General features: G+C 42.5%; 1 protein-coding gene across 1 annotated transcript in view; it reads right to left on the reverse strand.

The window, feature by feature from the left end:
* LOC141152708 (N-acylethanolamine-hydrolyzing acid amidase-like) overlaps nt 1-15,783 on the reverse strand; it is a 69,493-nt gene that overhangs the window by 18,695 nt on the left and 35,015 nt on the right. Inside the window, exon 3 of the mRNA XM_073637305.1 lies at nt 820-946. Coding sequence (XP_073493406.1) covers nt 820-946 — 127 coding nt within the window. The remainder of the gene's footprint in view (nt 1-819; nt 947-15,783) is intronic.

Below are 15,783 nucleotides of genomic sequence, written 5' to 3' on the forward strand. Positions count from 1 at the left end.
CTGTTACCCCTGCGAAAATAAAAAAAATGGGGTCTAAATTAACATTTTTGTGAAAAAAGTTAAATGTTATTTTTTTTCTTTCACATTACAAAAATTCCTGTGAAACACCTGAAGGGTTAATAAACTCCTTGAATGTGGTTTGAGCACCTTGAGGGGTGCAGTTTTTAGAATGGTGTCACTTTTGGGTATTTTCTGTCATAAAGGCTCCTCAAAGTCACGTCAAATGTGATGTGGTCTCTAAAAAAATGGTTTTGTAAATTTTGTTGGAAAAATGAGAAATCACTGGTCAACTTTTAACCCTTATAGCTCCCTAATAAAAAAAATTTTGGTTCCAAAATTGTGCTGATGTAAAGTAGACATGTGGGAAATGTTATTTATTAACTATTTTGCATAATACATCTTTCTGATTTAAGGGCATAAAAATTCAAATTTTGAAAATTGTGAAATGTTCAAAATTTTCACCAAATTTCCGACTTTTTCACAAATAAACGCAAGTGATATTGAAGAAATTTTGTCACTATCATGAAGGACAATATGTCACGAAAAAAACAATCTCAGAATGAGCGGGATCTGTTGAAGCGTTCCAGAGGTATTACCTCATAAATTGACAGTGGTCAGAATTGTAAAAATTGGCCCGGTCATTAACAAGCAAACCACCCTCGGGGGTAAAGGGGTTAAAGGATTGATATTGACTCTTCCTCTCTGAAGAGACAATTTGCATACAAACTGAAAACTCTCAGCAAGGAGAAACGTTACCTGTGTTCAGTTTGTCAATGATGACTAGTGGTTTACATGATAGCTATAAGACAATTACTATACCTTCTCATTTTGTATGAAATCCAAATCCATGGTTAGTTTTCTTAATATATCAGGGAAGTTATAATCCAAGTTTCTCCCATGGTAAACATTTCCTTTGTCATCTTGGGCAATAATACTTGTGCAAAACCTGCAAAAGAAGACGTGTATTTTTTAACTCATATTTCAAGACACCACACCAGCTACCCACATGTACGTAGCACCCTGTCTCACTTATTTTGGAGGCAGCCAATTTAATAATGACCATTTACCTTTCTTTTTTTACCTTTCTTTTTTATATTAATTAACTTTTTATAATACATTACATATATTATTCACAGGGCATATGACCCCTGAGCCACTCCCCTGGTAACTGTTTAGGGCAGCCCGGCCACCAGGTGCTTTAGTGACGTACCTTTAAACCGCCTATGGCCACATCATAATCTGTAACAGGAGTGGCACATTTTACAGATTGGTATGTGGTCACCGATGATTTAAACCAATGTACAGGGCTGGTAAGGCACTTGACAATTGGCTGTTTTAGTGGCACTGTAACTTTAAATTTCCCGCTGCATCGGAAGCTGTAATACGCACCCACAGAGCAGCATGCTTTAAGCGTCTTAAGACATGCCACTTACTACCAACCGGAGAAGAGCGCGGGACAGAGAGGAGTGATAGGTCTCTATCTAGAGGTGATGAAAAGCAATGTACAGCAGGAATAGGCTATATCCAGGGGGTCAAAAAGCAATATACTGTGAGGGGCTAAGAGGAGTAATGTTCTCCAGAAGGGGCCCTTATACAGGGAACTGAGGAGTAATGTACTGCAAAATGAGGCTGGGTATAAAGGGGACTGACGGGGAACAATGTTCTGCAGGATAGGGCTGTATACAAGTGACTGAGCAGTGATGAACTGCAGGATGTAATTTTATATGGGGGAGGAGGGGAGTGATTTACTGCAGGAAGAGATTGTATGTAGAGAGGCTTACAGGGAGTGATGTGCAGCATGATGGGGCTGAGGAGAGATGTACTGCTGGATTCTAAACAGGGATTGTGTATAGAAGGGACTGAGAGGAGTAATCTACTGCAGGATAGCTCAGTATATTCAGGGGCCGAGAGGAGTGATGTACTGCAGGAAGGTTCTGTTTACGCAGGGGCTGAGAGGAGAGATGTTCTGCATGAGGCGACTGTATGCAGGGGCTGTGAAGTGATGTATTCCAAGATGGGACTGTGTAACATTGCTAAAAGAGTGATGTTCTGCAGGAGTAGGCTGTAGACAAGGGAATGAGGATTGATGTACTGCAGGATGAATCTGTGTATAGAGGGCGTTGAGGGAAGTGATGTTCTCCTACAGGGTGCTTAGAGAAATGATATACTGCAGGAAGGGGCTGTAGACAGGCGGCTGAGGGAAGTGATGTACTGCAGGATGAGGCTGTGTATAGAAGGCATTGAGGGAAGTGATGTTCTCCTGCAGGGTGCTTAGAAAAATGATATACTGCAGGAAGAAGCTGTAGACAGGCGGCTAAGGGAAGTGATGTACTGCAGGAAGGAGCTGTGTATAGAAGGGTTGAGGTGAATTATGCTTTTAGGCACACACGATGAATTTACTCTTTTTTTAGGTCTGTCATGCGACCTATGTTAGTTTAGTTCTTCTGCTCCTAGGAGATATACAGAGCCTTATCTCTCATATGTGCAAAACTTAACGCCCACGCTGGGGTGACCGTGTGTGGAAGGGGCTCAGAAGCTGATGCGGTTGACGGCGGCTATATTAACCCCTTTATGACGTGTGTCGTAATAGAACGACACACGTCATATCCCCGTTTGGTGCGGTATCCGGCGCTGAGCGATCCACCCGAGGCTGTTAACTAGTTAAATGCCGCTGTTAATCTCTGACAGCGGCATTTAACTTGCGCTTCCGGGAAATGTGTCATTGGCTCCACCCATAGGTGACCCCATCACATGATCGCGGGTCGCCGATGGGTTGACATGACAACCTGGGGTCTGCAGGAGACCCCTGCGGTTGTCATTGCCAGATTGCTATGAGCGCCGCCCAGTGGTCGGTGCTCTTAGCAAGTGAGCATTTCTGCTACACACAGGCGATCTGATTATCGCCTGCGTGTAGCAGAGGGGATCATCAGACAACTGCAGCTTCTAGTCTCCCATAGAGACTATTGAATCCTGCAAAAAGTAAAAAAAAATGTTTTTAAAAATATAAAAAAATATAAAACTTTAAATCACCCCCTTTTGCCCCATTTAAAATAAAACAAAAAAATAAAATCACACATACACATACTGGGTATTGCCACGTTCAGAATCGCCTGATCCATCAATATAAAAAAATAATTAATCCGATCGGTAAACGGCATAACGAGAAAAAAATTCAAACCGTCAGAATTACGTTGTTTTGGTTGCCGCAACATTGCAATAAAATGCAATAACGAGCGAACAAAACATTGGATCTACCCCAAAATGGTATCAATAAAAAAGTCAGCTCGGCGTGCAAAAAATAAGCCCTCACCCAGCCCCAGATTCCGAAAAATTGGGACACTACGGGTCTCGGAAAATGGCGACATTTTCTTTTTTTTTAGCAAACTTTTTTTTCATCACTTAAATAAAAAAGAACCTATACATGTTTGGTATCTATGAACTCGTAATGACCTGGAGAATAATAATGGCAGGTCAGTTTTAGCATTCAGTGAACATGATAAAAAAAAAAAAGAACTGTGGAATTGCACTATTTTTGCAATTTCACCGCACTTGGAATTTTTTTCCGTTTTCCAGTACACGATATGGTAAAACCAGTGATGTCGTTCAAAAGTACAACTTGCCCCGCAATAAATAAGCCCTCAGATGGCTATATTGACAGAAAAATAAAGAAGTTATGGCTCTGGGAAGAAGGAGGAGCAAAAAACGAAAACGCAAAAAGGCCCGGTCATTAAGGGGTTAAATAGCCGGCATCTGTCTCTAACTGCTCTGGCCGTTGCTAAACATTTAAATGCCACAATCAATCTCTGACAGCGGCATTTAAATGATATCACAGCTGATAAGAGCGTGTGCCGGTTCCCATCAGTGCACAGTGACGTGATCACGAGGCGCCGATGGGTTTCTATGACAGCAGAGGAACTTTTGAAGGTCTCCGTTGTTGCCATCTTGGATCTTTGGGGTCATCTGAAGGCAATTGTCTATGCTGTGAAGATACGAGATGTGCAGCATCTGAAACCATGGATACTGGAAGCCTGTGCTCGCATGTCTTCTGCAGTGTTGCTATCAGTGTGTCAAGAGTGGGAGAAGAGGGTTGCATTGACAATCCAACACAATGGGCAGCACTTTGAACACATTTTATAAGTGGTCATAAACTTGTAAAAAACTCATGAAAGAATAAAGTTACGTGAAAACCAAGCACACCATTGTTTTTCTTATGAAATTCTCAATAAGTGTGATGTGTCACATGACCCTCTTCCCACTGAAAAAAACTGGCTGACTTCAAAATGGCCACCATGGTCACCACCCATCTGGAAAAGTTTTCCCCCTCCCATATACTAATGTGCCACAAACAGGAAGTTGATATCACCAACTATTCCCATTTAATTTAGGTGTATTCATATAAATGGCCCACCCTGTATTTACCTCCTGGCGCTGTTTCTGCCTACGAGTGGCGCTATTTGTGGCCGCTCACAGGCAGCACATGACCCCCGGCTGCAGCCAGTTCTGACATCCGCTGACGTCACGACCCCGCCCACAACCCAGCAGCCACAGCGGGGACCCCAGCGCTGAGTCACGCCTCACTTGTTGTGACGTCAGCGGGGGGGTCACGTGCTGCTTGTGAGCGGCCACCGATAGCGCCGCTCACAGGCAGAAACAGCACCAGGAGGTAATTAGAAAGAAGCTTCTATTTATCATTAAAACACATTGGCATATTTTTAAAACTACTGGACAACCCTTTAAGGGTATGTGCACACGATGCAGAAATGCTCAGGATTTTTTCCTGAGCATTTCTGCATCTCCCTGGCAGGAAAAAACGCATGCGGATTGTACATGCGGTTTCCGGCCAGGGACATGCGGAAATGAAGCGGTCTTCACTTTCATTTCCGCATGCGGGTTGACAAGCGCTTCCCAAGCGATTTTAGCATCACTCGGAAAGTGCTTGTCAACTTCACACTATATAAATCCATGCAAACAGCATGGATTTATATAGTGTGTGAATGTCAAAAAATAAATATATACTTTACCCTCTGATGGCCCCCGGTGTCCAGCTTCGCTCGGTCCCGGCTGCCGGCAGTGAAGACTGAAGGACCTGCCGACGTCAGCGTCACGTGACCCGTCACATGACTCTGACGTCAGCGAAGGTCCTTCTTCATTCAACCGCGAAGTGCCGGGAACCAAGCAGGAGAGCTGCGCGGGCCGTCAGAAGGTGAGTATATATATTTTTTTTATTTTATTCTTTTTTTTTTTAATGGTACCTGGGTCTGGATGAGTCTCCTCTCATCCACACCCGGGTACCATCCGCACATTAGACCGCATGGAATGCGCATCAACATATACAGTGATGCGGATTCCATGCGGTCTAATGCAAGTCAATGGCGCCAAAAAAGCAGCGTTTCCGCAAAATTAATTGACATGCTGCGGATTTTTGAGCGCAGCGTTTACGCTGCGGAAAAATCCGCATCATGGGCACAGCACATGCGGATTTCAATTGGGGAACATTGCTGCCCTTCTACCATGCGTTTTTAATGCGTTTCCGCGGCGTTTACGCAACTCAGCCTTAATGTTGAGGTGAGTCAGAGAGAAACATCAGCTGCAATTACTTCAGTAGGCCAGAGGGGCAGCATACATAGAGATTTCCATGCGATCTGCCCTGGGTAATTCACTTTTTGAATTGGCGAACGTCTCTGTAATCTTCTAAATTTTATTTTTGTTTTCCGCAATGCCATTTACTAATTTATTAATTATGACAACTTTGTGTAAAAAGGCTGAAAGTAAATAGACAAATGACAACTTTGTAGTTTAACATGTAAAAAGGTTGAAAGTAAATAGACATGGGTAATTTGAGTTAGTTTTTATTATGTAGAGCACACTTTTCTAGCTTCCGAAACTTATTTGTTTCAGAACTTGGGCTGCTAGTACAATATAAAAAGATCACAGCTCTGTATGCACCCCAAAACAATATTGAAGAAAATATCAGTTCGCCCTGCAAAGAAGAAGCCTTGATAGAGCTCCATTGATTGAAAATTAAACATATTACAGGTCTTGGAAAATGGCGACACAAAACCATTTTAAAAAAATAAAAATAAAAAAAAATGGAAGTTTAGTATTGCTGTAATTGTACTGACGTGAACAATCAGGTTTCCAGGCCACTTTTACTGAACAATAAATGCTGCAAAAACTAAACCCAAGAAATATTGTAGGAATTGCATGTTTTTCACAATTTCACTCCACTTGGAATTGTTTTGTCCGTTAGAGCTCATTAAGATGTCCAATTCTCGAATACAAGTGCTTTTCACAGATACAACTCTTACCTGTGACAGTAAATAGGGCCATTCCTATGTTCGTAATTTTTCGCAGACTGTGTGATCAGCGGAAAATCGCAAAGACATGTCCGGTTTTCATCCAAGGGTTGGATCAAAATTGAAAACATTTTCATGGACTGTCAGAATAGAGGAGGTGGAGAAACTTTTCATTTTTTTCAATTTCTCCACGCACAAGAAAAAGTGATGAAACTCGGACCACACTGTCCTTTTTTCTTGTATGTAGAAAAATTGGATATTTGAATGAGCCTTTACTCAGTACAATAATACAGTGAAGTGAATGGTGTCATTCAAAAATACAACATGGTTTGCAAAATACAAGCCCTTATATGGCTATGTTGACCGAAAAATAAAAAAAAGTTATGGCTTTTGTAAGAAGAGAATGAAAAATTGAAAGCACAAAACAGTGTCTGGTCCTGAAGGGGTTAACCCCTTCACCACCCCAAGGCTGTTTGCAGTAGGCCAAATTTTACAATTCTGACCACTGTCACTTTATGAGGTAATAACTCTGGAACGCTTCAATGGATCCCATCGATTCTGAGAATGTTTTTTCGTGACATATTGTACTTCATGTTAGTGGTAAAATTTCTTCAATATTACTTGCGTTTATTTGGGGGAAAAAAAACTGAAATTTGGCGAATTTTTTTTTGCAATTTTTAAACTTTGAATTCTTATGCCCTTCCTTTTTTCTTCTTCAGTTATAAACGGCTAAAAGTTGACGAGCGATTTCTCATTTTTCCAACAAAATTTACAAAACCATTTTTTTTTAGGGACCACATCCCATTTGAAGTGACTTTGACGAGTCTATAGAAAATACCCAATAGTAAGATAAGATATACTTTATTTTATCCCGGAGGAAATTGCGGTATCACAGCAGCAGAACACAGATCTCGAACATGACACATATAATAACAAAACATTTGGAATGCTTTAGACATTGCTTTTCAGACATTTGTTAAACACCCCCATAGCTGTTGGAACAAACGATCTCCTGTATTTTTCCTTTTTACACCTTAGTTGTATTAGGCGATTGCTGAATGTGCTCTTCTGTTTCGCAAACAGTTCATAAAGCGGGTGTGTGTTGTTGCCCATTATAGCTCTGCACTTCTTCTTAATCCTATCCTCTACCACCTCTTCAAAAGTCCCAAGCTGTAGGCCCACCGTCGCGCTAGCCTTCTTTATAAGTTTGTTGAGCTTGTTGGCGTCAGCAACACGCACACTGTTACCCCAGCAAATTATTGCCGCAAAGGTGGCACTAGCCACAATGGATTGGTAGAACACCTCAAGCATTTTGCCACACACATTAAAAGACCTTAACTTCCTTAGGAAGTACAATCTACTCATCCCCTTCTTGTAGACCTTCTCCATGTGGCACTTCCAGTCTAGCTTGCTATCCAGGTAAACCCCCAAATATTTGAAACTGTCCACCATCTCCACATCCTGACCGTCAATGGTAACAGGTAGGCATACCTTCTTGCACCTTCCATAGCTCATCACCAACTCCCTGGTTTTCTTAACATTTAGTTCTAGATGGTTAGCCTGGCACCATACTACAAAGTCCGCAACCACCCTTCTATATTCCTCTTCGTCCTGGTCCTTCCCAATACCGCCAACTATCACAGAGTCATCCGAGTACTTCTGGAGGTGACAACTGTCTGATTTATACTGAAAGTCAGCTGTGTACAATGTAAAGAGGAATGGCAACAGCACTGTTCCCTGCGGGGCTCCGACACTGCTCAGTACACTATCTGATGTAGCCGTCCCCCACCTAACAAACTGTGGCCTATCCGACAGGTAGTCAATTATCCAATTCACAAGTCCCTCATCCACCGCCATTTTAATCAACTTTCCTCGCAGTAAGAGTGGCTGTAATGTGTTGAACGCACTAGAGAAATCAAAGAACAAAGCACGCACTGTGGTTCCATCATTGTCCAAAAAGGAATGTACTGTTTGTAGCAGAGACGCTACAGCATCGTCCACACCCAGTCCCTGCCGGTACGCAAACTGAAGAGCATCAGTATGCGCCATCACCCTCGGACACAAGTGAGCAAGTACTATTCTCTCCAAGGACTTCATCGCATGCGATGTTAAGGCCACCGGTCTATAGTCCCCCGGGGAAGCCGGGAAGGTAGTCTTGGGAATCGGCACCAGGCAGGAAGTCTTCCATAGCACTGGTACTCTCTTTGATTGTAAGCTCTGGTTAAAGAGATGCTGGAAGACAGTACATAACTCATTTGCACACACTCTGAGGACACGTGGACTGAGACCGTCAGGCCCTGCTGCTTTGCCAATGGCCAGCTTACTAAACTGGTCCCTCACGTCATTTTTGGAGACCGAGAAATGATCTATTTCACCCCCTGTTAATTTAGCTAGTTGTTCCCCGGCCTCCTCCCCCTTCCCTGCTGCTACCGCACCTTTATTGCTGAATCTATTGAAGAACTGATTCATTTCATTAGCCATTGTAAGTCCCCCACCCCCCTGCTCCGACCTTGCCTTAAACCCAGTCACTAGCTTCATTCCAGCCCACACCTCTCTGGAGCTTTTTTGTGCAAATTGATTTTCTAATTTGACTCTGAATGCCTCACGGGCAATCTTAATTTTCCCCTTTAGGTCTCGCTGTATAATACACCATTCTAAAAACTGCACTCCTCAAGGTGCTCAAAACCTCATTGAAGAAGTTTATTAACCCTTCAGGTGCTTCATAGGAATTTTTGGAATGTGGAAAAAAAAATGAACATTTAACTTTTTTTCACAAAAACTTTACTTTAGACCAAATTTTATTTTTGCAAGGGTAACAGGAAAAATTGGACGCCAAAATTAATTTGTTGTGCAATTTCTACTGAGCATGCCGATGTAGGGAAAAAACATTGTTTGGGCGCATGGCAGAGCTTGGAAGGGAAGGAGCTCCATTTGACTTTTTGAATGTAAAATTTGATGGAATAATTAGCGGCCGCCATGTCGTGTTTGGAGAGCCCCTGATGTGCCTAAACAACAGAACCCCCCCCCCACAAGTGACCCAGTTTTGGAAACTAGACCCCTCAAAGAATGTATCTAGATGTGTGGTAAGCACCTTGAACCCCAAGGTGCTTCACAGAAGTTTAGAACATTGAGGTGTGAAAATAAAATAAATAATAATAAAAAAAATCACATTTTTCCCACAAAATTGTTCTTTTAGCCCCAAATGTTGCATTTTCACAAGGGTTACAGGAGAAATTGCACTATACAATTTGTTGTGCAATTCCTTCTGAGTATGTAGATACCCCATATGTGGGGAAAACTAGTGTTTGGGCACACGGCAGTGCTCACACAGGATGGAGTGACGTTTTGGAATGCAGACATTGATGGAATGGTCTGCGGGTGTTATGTTGCGTTTGGAGGGCCCTTTATGTGCATAAATAGTGGAAACCCCCGACCAGTGACCCCGTTTTGGAAACTAGACCCCTCAAGGAATTTATCTAGACATGTGGTGAGCACCTTGAACCCCAAGGTGCTTCACAGCATTTTACAACTTTGACATATGAAAATGAAAAATATATATATTTTTCACCACAAAAATTTTTTTTTAGTCCCAATTTTTTTCAATTTCACAAGGATAGTAGGAGACAATGGACCCCAAAATGTGTTGCGCAATTTCTCCTGAGTACACCGATACCCTATATGTGGTTGAAAACTACTTTTGTGGTACAGTGCAAAGCTCAGAAGGGAAGAAGCGCCATATTGGAGTTCAGATTTTGCTAGAATGGTTTGAGGGTGCTATGTCACATTGGCAGAGCCCCTGAGGTGCCAGAACAACAGAAACCCACCCATATGTGACCTAATTTTACAAACTACACTCCCCAATGAATTAATCTAGGGGTGCAGTGATCATATTGACTCTACGGGAGTGTCACAGAATTTTATACCATTGGGCGGTGAAGAAAAAATAATTAAATTTTTACCACCAAAATTTTGTTTTAGCCCCAGATTTTACATTTTTCACACTGGGAAATGTGTAAAAATGGCACCAAAATGTGTCCCCCAATTTCTGCTGAATGTAGAAATACCCCATGGGTGTCTGTACAGTACTGCTTAGCCACACAGCGAGATTCGGGAGGGACGGAACACTATTTTCCTCCTGGGGTGCAGATTTTTCTAGAATAGTTTGTAGACTCCATATACAAAGCACCTAAGTGCTAGAAGAGCAGAATCCCCCCTCAAGTGACCCCATTTTGGAAATTATACCCCTTTGGGAATTTATCTACAGTTGTAGTGACGAATTTGACTCCATGGGTGTTTTCCAGAAACAAGCAGCAGTGGATGTTGCCGAGTGAAAATTGTAAATTGCCGTTGTAGTGACCAGTACGTTATGACCAGCTCATGCTTCTGGAGACAGGCACCCATAAATTAGGTGGGCTCTCATCGCTACAGAATGCCAAACATATGGACGATAAATGTGGTTTAGGCACATGGAGGCTCAGAAGGGTGGGGGGCATTTGGATTTGGGAGCGCAGAATTCGCTGGATTTCTTTTGGGGGGCGAGGAGCCATTTCCAGAGCCTTTGTGCTACCAGTAACGTGGAAGCCCCTTATATTTTCGATAATGGACCTGAGTGGGGGCTTTTTTTCTGGATTGATTTGAATCTTTTGTTGGGAACATTTTACATAACATTTATCCTGCGCTATATGCTGAGCACTTACATCGGGGTTTCCATCTAAATCTCTGAGTGACATGATTCAGATGAAACTCCCGAGGGATCCATTCACTATGAGGCAACAGAGTTACTCTGGACTCCATCTGGCCTCTGTTCAGAGGTGTCCTTTTTTTCAGAGGTGCACAAAACTGTGGCTGACGGAACTTTTAAATACTCGATAATCAGTAGAAACTATGGCACTCAAAGTGATGAAATGCAAATAGTTTATTTGTAATGATAGAACAAGAATAAGTCAACAAGACCCAAAAAGGAATCAGATCTTTGGTAGGCAGAAAGAACACATCAACAGCAGGTGAAGAATTGGTTTTATTTATTTTTTACACCGTTCCTTGTGCGGTATAAGTGATTAGACGACTTTATTCTTCAGGTCAGTGCATTACAGTGATACCAGATTTATATTTTTTTTTTTGACAGCTGTTATACACAAAAAGACACCTTTTTTTTGCAAAAACTAGTTTTTGCATCACCAAATTTTGAGAGCTATAATTGTTCCATATTTCGACCGACAGAGTCATGTGAGGGCTTGTTTTTTGCAAGATGAGTTGACATTTTTAATGGTCTCATTTTTGGGTACATGACATTTTTTGATCATGTGCCCAGGAGCTGTGGTATGATCAGACTAAGTTCCTGCACGGCGAGACACAGCCATTACACAGTACATAGCAGGGGCACATTTATAAGATTATCTCAGCACAGGAACATTATTTTTAACCCCTTAAGCCCCGCGGGTGGTTTGCACGTTAATGACCGGGCCAATTTTTACAATTCTGACCACTGTCACTTTATGAGGTAATTACTCTCGAACGCTTCAACGGATCCCCCTGATTCTGAGATTGTTTTTTCGTGACATATTGTACTTCATGATTGTGGAAAAATTTCTTCGATATCACTTGCGTTTATTTGTGAAAAAAACGGAAATTTGGCAAAAATTTTGAAAATTTTGCAATTTTCAAAATTTGAATTTTTAAGCCCTGAAATCAGAGCGATATGTCACACAAAAGAGTTAATAAATAACATTTCCCACATGTCTACTTTACATCAGCACAATTTTGGAACCAAAATTTTTTTTTGTTAGGGAGCTATAAGGGTTAAAAGTTGACCAGCGATTTCTCATTTTTCCAACAAAATTTACAAAACCATTTTTTTAGGGACCACATCACATTTGAAGTCACTTTGAGAGGTCTTTATGACAGAAAATACCCAAAAGTGACACCATTCTAAAAACTGCACCCCTCAAGGTGCTCAAAACCACATTCAAGAACTTTATTAACCCTTCAGGTGCTTCACAGGAATTTTTTGAATGTGGAAGAAAAAAATGAACATTTAACTTTTTTCACAAAAATGTTAATTTAGACCCAATTTTTTTTATTTTCGCAGGGGTAACAAGAAAAAATGGACCCCAAAATTTGTTGTGCAATTTCCCCTGGGCACGCAGATACCCAATATTTGGGGAAAAAATACTGTTTGGGCGCACGGCAGGGCTCGGAAGGGAAGGAGCGCTATTTGACTTTTTGATTGTAAAATTTGCTTGAATAATTAGCGGACGCCATGTTGTGTTTGGAGAGCCCATGTGTGCCCAAACTTTGGAGCTCCCCCACAAGTGACCCCATTTTGGAAACTAGACCCCCCAAGGCACCTTTCTAGATGCATAGTGAGCACTTGGAACCCCCAGGTGCTTCACAAATTGATTCGTAACAATGAAAAAGTGAAAAAAAAAAACACTTTTTCATTTTTATGAATCAATTTGTGAAGCACCTGAGGGTTCCAAGTGCTCACAATGCATCTAGATAGGTGCCTTGGGGGGTCTAGTTTCCAAAATGGGGTCACTTGTGGGGGAACTCCAATGTTTGGGCACACAGCGGCTCTCCAAACGCAACATGGTGTCGCTAACAATTTGAGCCGATTTTCCGTTAAATTTGTTAGAGGACACCATGTTGCATTTAGAGAGTCCCTGTGTGCCCAAACATTGGAGCTCCCCCACAAGTGACCCCATTTTGGAAACTAGACCCCCCAAGGCACCTATCTAGATGCATAGTGAGCACTTGGAACCCCCAGGTGCTTCACAAATTGATTCGTAACAATGAAAAAGTGAAAAAAAAAACACTTTTTCATTTGTATGAATCAATTTGTGAAGCACCTGAGGGTTCCAAGTGCTCACTATGCATCTAGATAGGTGCCTTGGGTGGTCTAGTTTCCAAAATGGGGTCACTTGTGGGGGAGCTCCAATATTTGGGCACACAGCGGCTCTCTAAATGCAACATGGTGTCCGCTAACAAATTTAACGCAAAATTGGCTCAAATTGTTAGCGACACCATGTTGCGTTTGGAGAGCTGCTGTGTGCCAAAACATTGGAGCTCCCCCACAAGTGACCCCATTTTGGAAACTAGACCCCCCAAGGCACCTATCTAGATGCATAGTGAGCACTTGGAACCCCCAGGTGCTTCACAAATTGATTCGTAACAATGAAAAAGTGAAAAAAAAAACACTTTTTCATTTTTATGAATCAATTTGTGAAGCACCTGGGGGTTCCAAGTGCTCACAATGCATCTAGATAGGTGCCTTGGGGGGTCTAGTTTCCAAAATGGGGTCACTTGTGGGAGAGCTCCAATGTTTGGGCACACAGGGACTCTCTAAATGCAACATGGTATCCGCTAACAAATTGAATGGAAAATCGGCTCAAATTGTTAGCGGACACCACATTGCGTTTGGAGAGCTTCTCTGTGCCCAAACTTTGGAGCTCCCCCACAAGTGACCCCATTTTGGAAACTAGACCCCCCAAGGAACCTTTCTAGATGCATAGTGAGCACTTGGAACCCCCAGGTGCTTCACAAATTGATTCGTAATAATGAAAAAGTGAAAAAAAAAACACTTTTTCATTTTTACGAATCAATTTGTGAAGCACCTAGGGGTTCCAAGTGCTCACTATGCATCTAGATAGGTGCCTTGGGGGGTCTAGTTTCCAAAATGGGGTCACTTGTGGGGGAGCTCCAATGTTTGGGCACACAGGGACTCTCTAAATGCAACATGGTATCCGCTAACAAATTGAATGGAAAATCGGCTCAAATTGTTAGCGGACGCCACATTGCGTTTGGAGAGCCCCTCTGTGCCCAAACTTTGGAGCTCCCCCACAAGTGACCCCATTTTGGAAACTAGACCCCCCAAGGCACCTTTCTAGATGCATAGTGAGCACTTGGAACCCCCAGGTGCTTCACAAATTGATTCGTAATAATGAAAAAGTGAAAAAAAAAACACTTTTTCATTTTTACGAATTAATTTGTGAAGCACCTAGGGGTTCCAAGTGCTCACTATGCATCTAGATAGGTGCCTTGGGGGGTCTAGTTTCCAAAATGGGGTCACTTGTGGAGGAGCTCCAATGTTTGGGCACACAGGGACTCTCCATATGCAACATGATATCCGCTAACAATTTGAGCCGACAATTTGTTAGCGGATATCATGTTGCATTTGGAGAGTCCCTGTGTCCCCAAACATTGGAGCTCCCCCACAAGTGACCCCATTTTGGAAACTAGACCCCCCAAGGCACCTATCTAGATTCATAGTGAGCACTTGGAACCCCAGGTGCTTCACAAATTGATTCATAAAAATGAAAAAGTGTTTTTTTTTTCACTTTTTCATTTTTACGAATCAATTTGTGAAGCACCTGGGGGTTCCAAGTGCTCACTATGCATCTAGAAAGGTGCCTTGGGGGGTCTAGTTTCCAAAATGGGGTCACTTGTGGGGGAGCTCCAAAGTTTGGGCACAGAGGGGCTCTCCAAACGCAATGTGGTGTCCGCTAACAATTTGAGCCGATTTTCCATTCAATTTGTTAGCGGATACCATGTTGCATTTAGAGAGTCCCTGTGTGCCCAAACATTGGAGCTCCCCCACAAGTGACCCCATTTTGGAAACTAGACCCCCCAAGGCACCTATCTAGATTCATAGTGAGCACTTGGAACCCCAGGTGCTTCACAAATTGATTCATAAAAATGAAAAAGTGTTTTATTTTCACTTTTTCATTTTTACGAATCAATTTGTGAAGCACCTGGGGGTTCTAAGTGCTCACTATGCATCTAGATAGGTACCTTGGGGGGTCTAGTTTCCAAAATGGGGTCAGTTGTGGGGGAGCTCCAATGTTTGGACACACAGGGGCTCTCCAAACGCAACATGGCGTCCGCTAACAATTTGAGCCGATTTTCCATTCAATTTGTTAGCGGACACCATGTCGCGTTTGGAGAGCCCGTGATGTGCCTAAACAGTGGAGCTCCACCACAAGTGTCCCCATTTTGGAAACTATACCCCTCAAAGATTTTATTAAGGTGTATAGTGAACATTTTGAACCCAGAGGTACGGCACATTATTTGTTTACGTTAGGTCATCATATTGAATAAGTTTTCATTATTCTTGAGCGCAAGTGCTCGCTACTTGAGTTTGCATCGGGTACTCAGGTATGCACCATGTACAGCGTGTGCTCGAGTAACATGCTCGAGTCCCTGCTCCGCATGTTTCACGGTTATTAGACACCCAAAAAAAAACATGCGGGGATCGCTCGTGCATGGCAGGCAATCCCCGTAAAGTTTTTTGGCCGCGAAGCATATGGGGCAGAGACTCGAGCATGTCACTCAAATACCCACGATACTAAATGCATACCAGAGCACCCGATGCAAACTCAAGTAGCGAGCACTTGCTCTCAACACTAGTCGCCATATCGTCATCTTTTTTTCTTACTTTTGAAAAAAATCCCAACCCCAGCCCTAACCCTAGCACAACCCTAGCCCCAGC

Source organism: Phyllobates terribilis, unplaced genomic scaffold, assembly GCF_046119375.1.
Source record: "Phyllobates terribilis strain yellow unplaced genomic scaffold, ASM4611937v1 Scaffold_1__5_contigs__length_1240528914, whole genome shotgun sequence".
NCBI lineage: Eukaryota > Metazoa > Chordata > Amphibia > Anura > Dendrobatidae > Phyllobates > Phyllobates terribilis.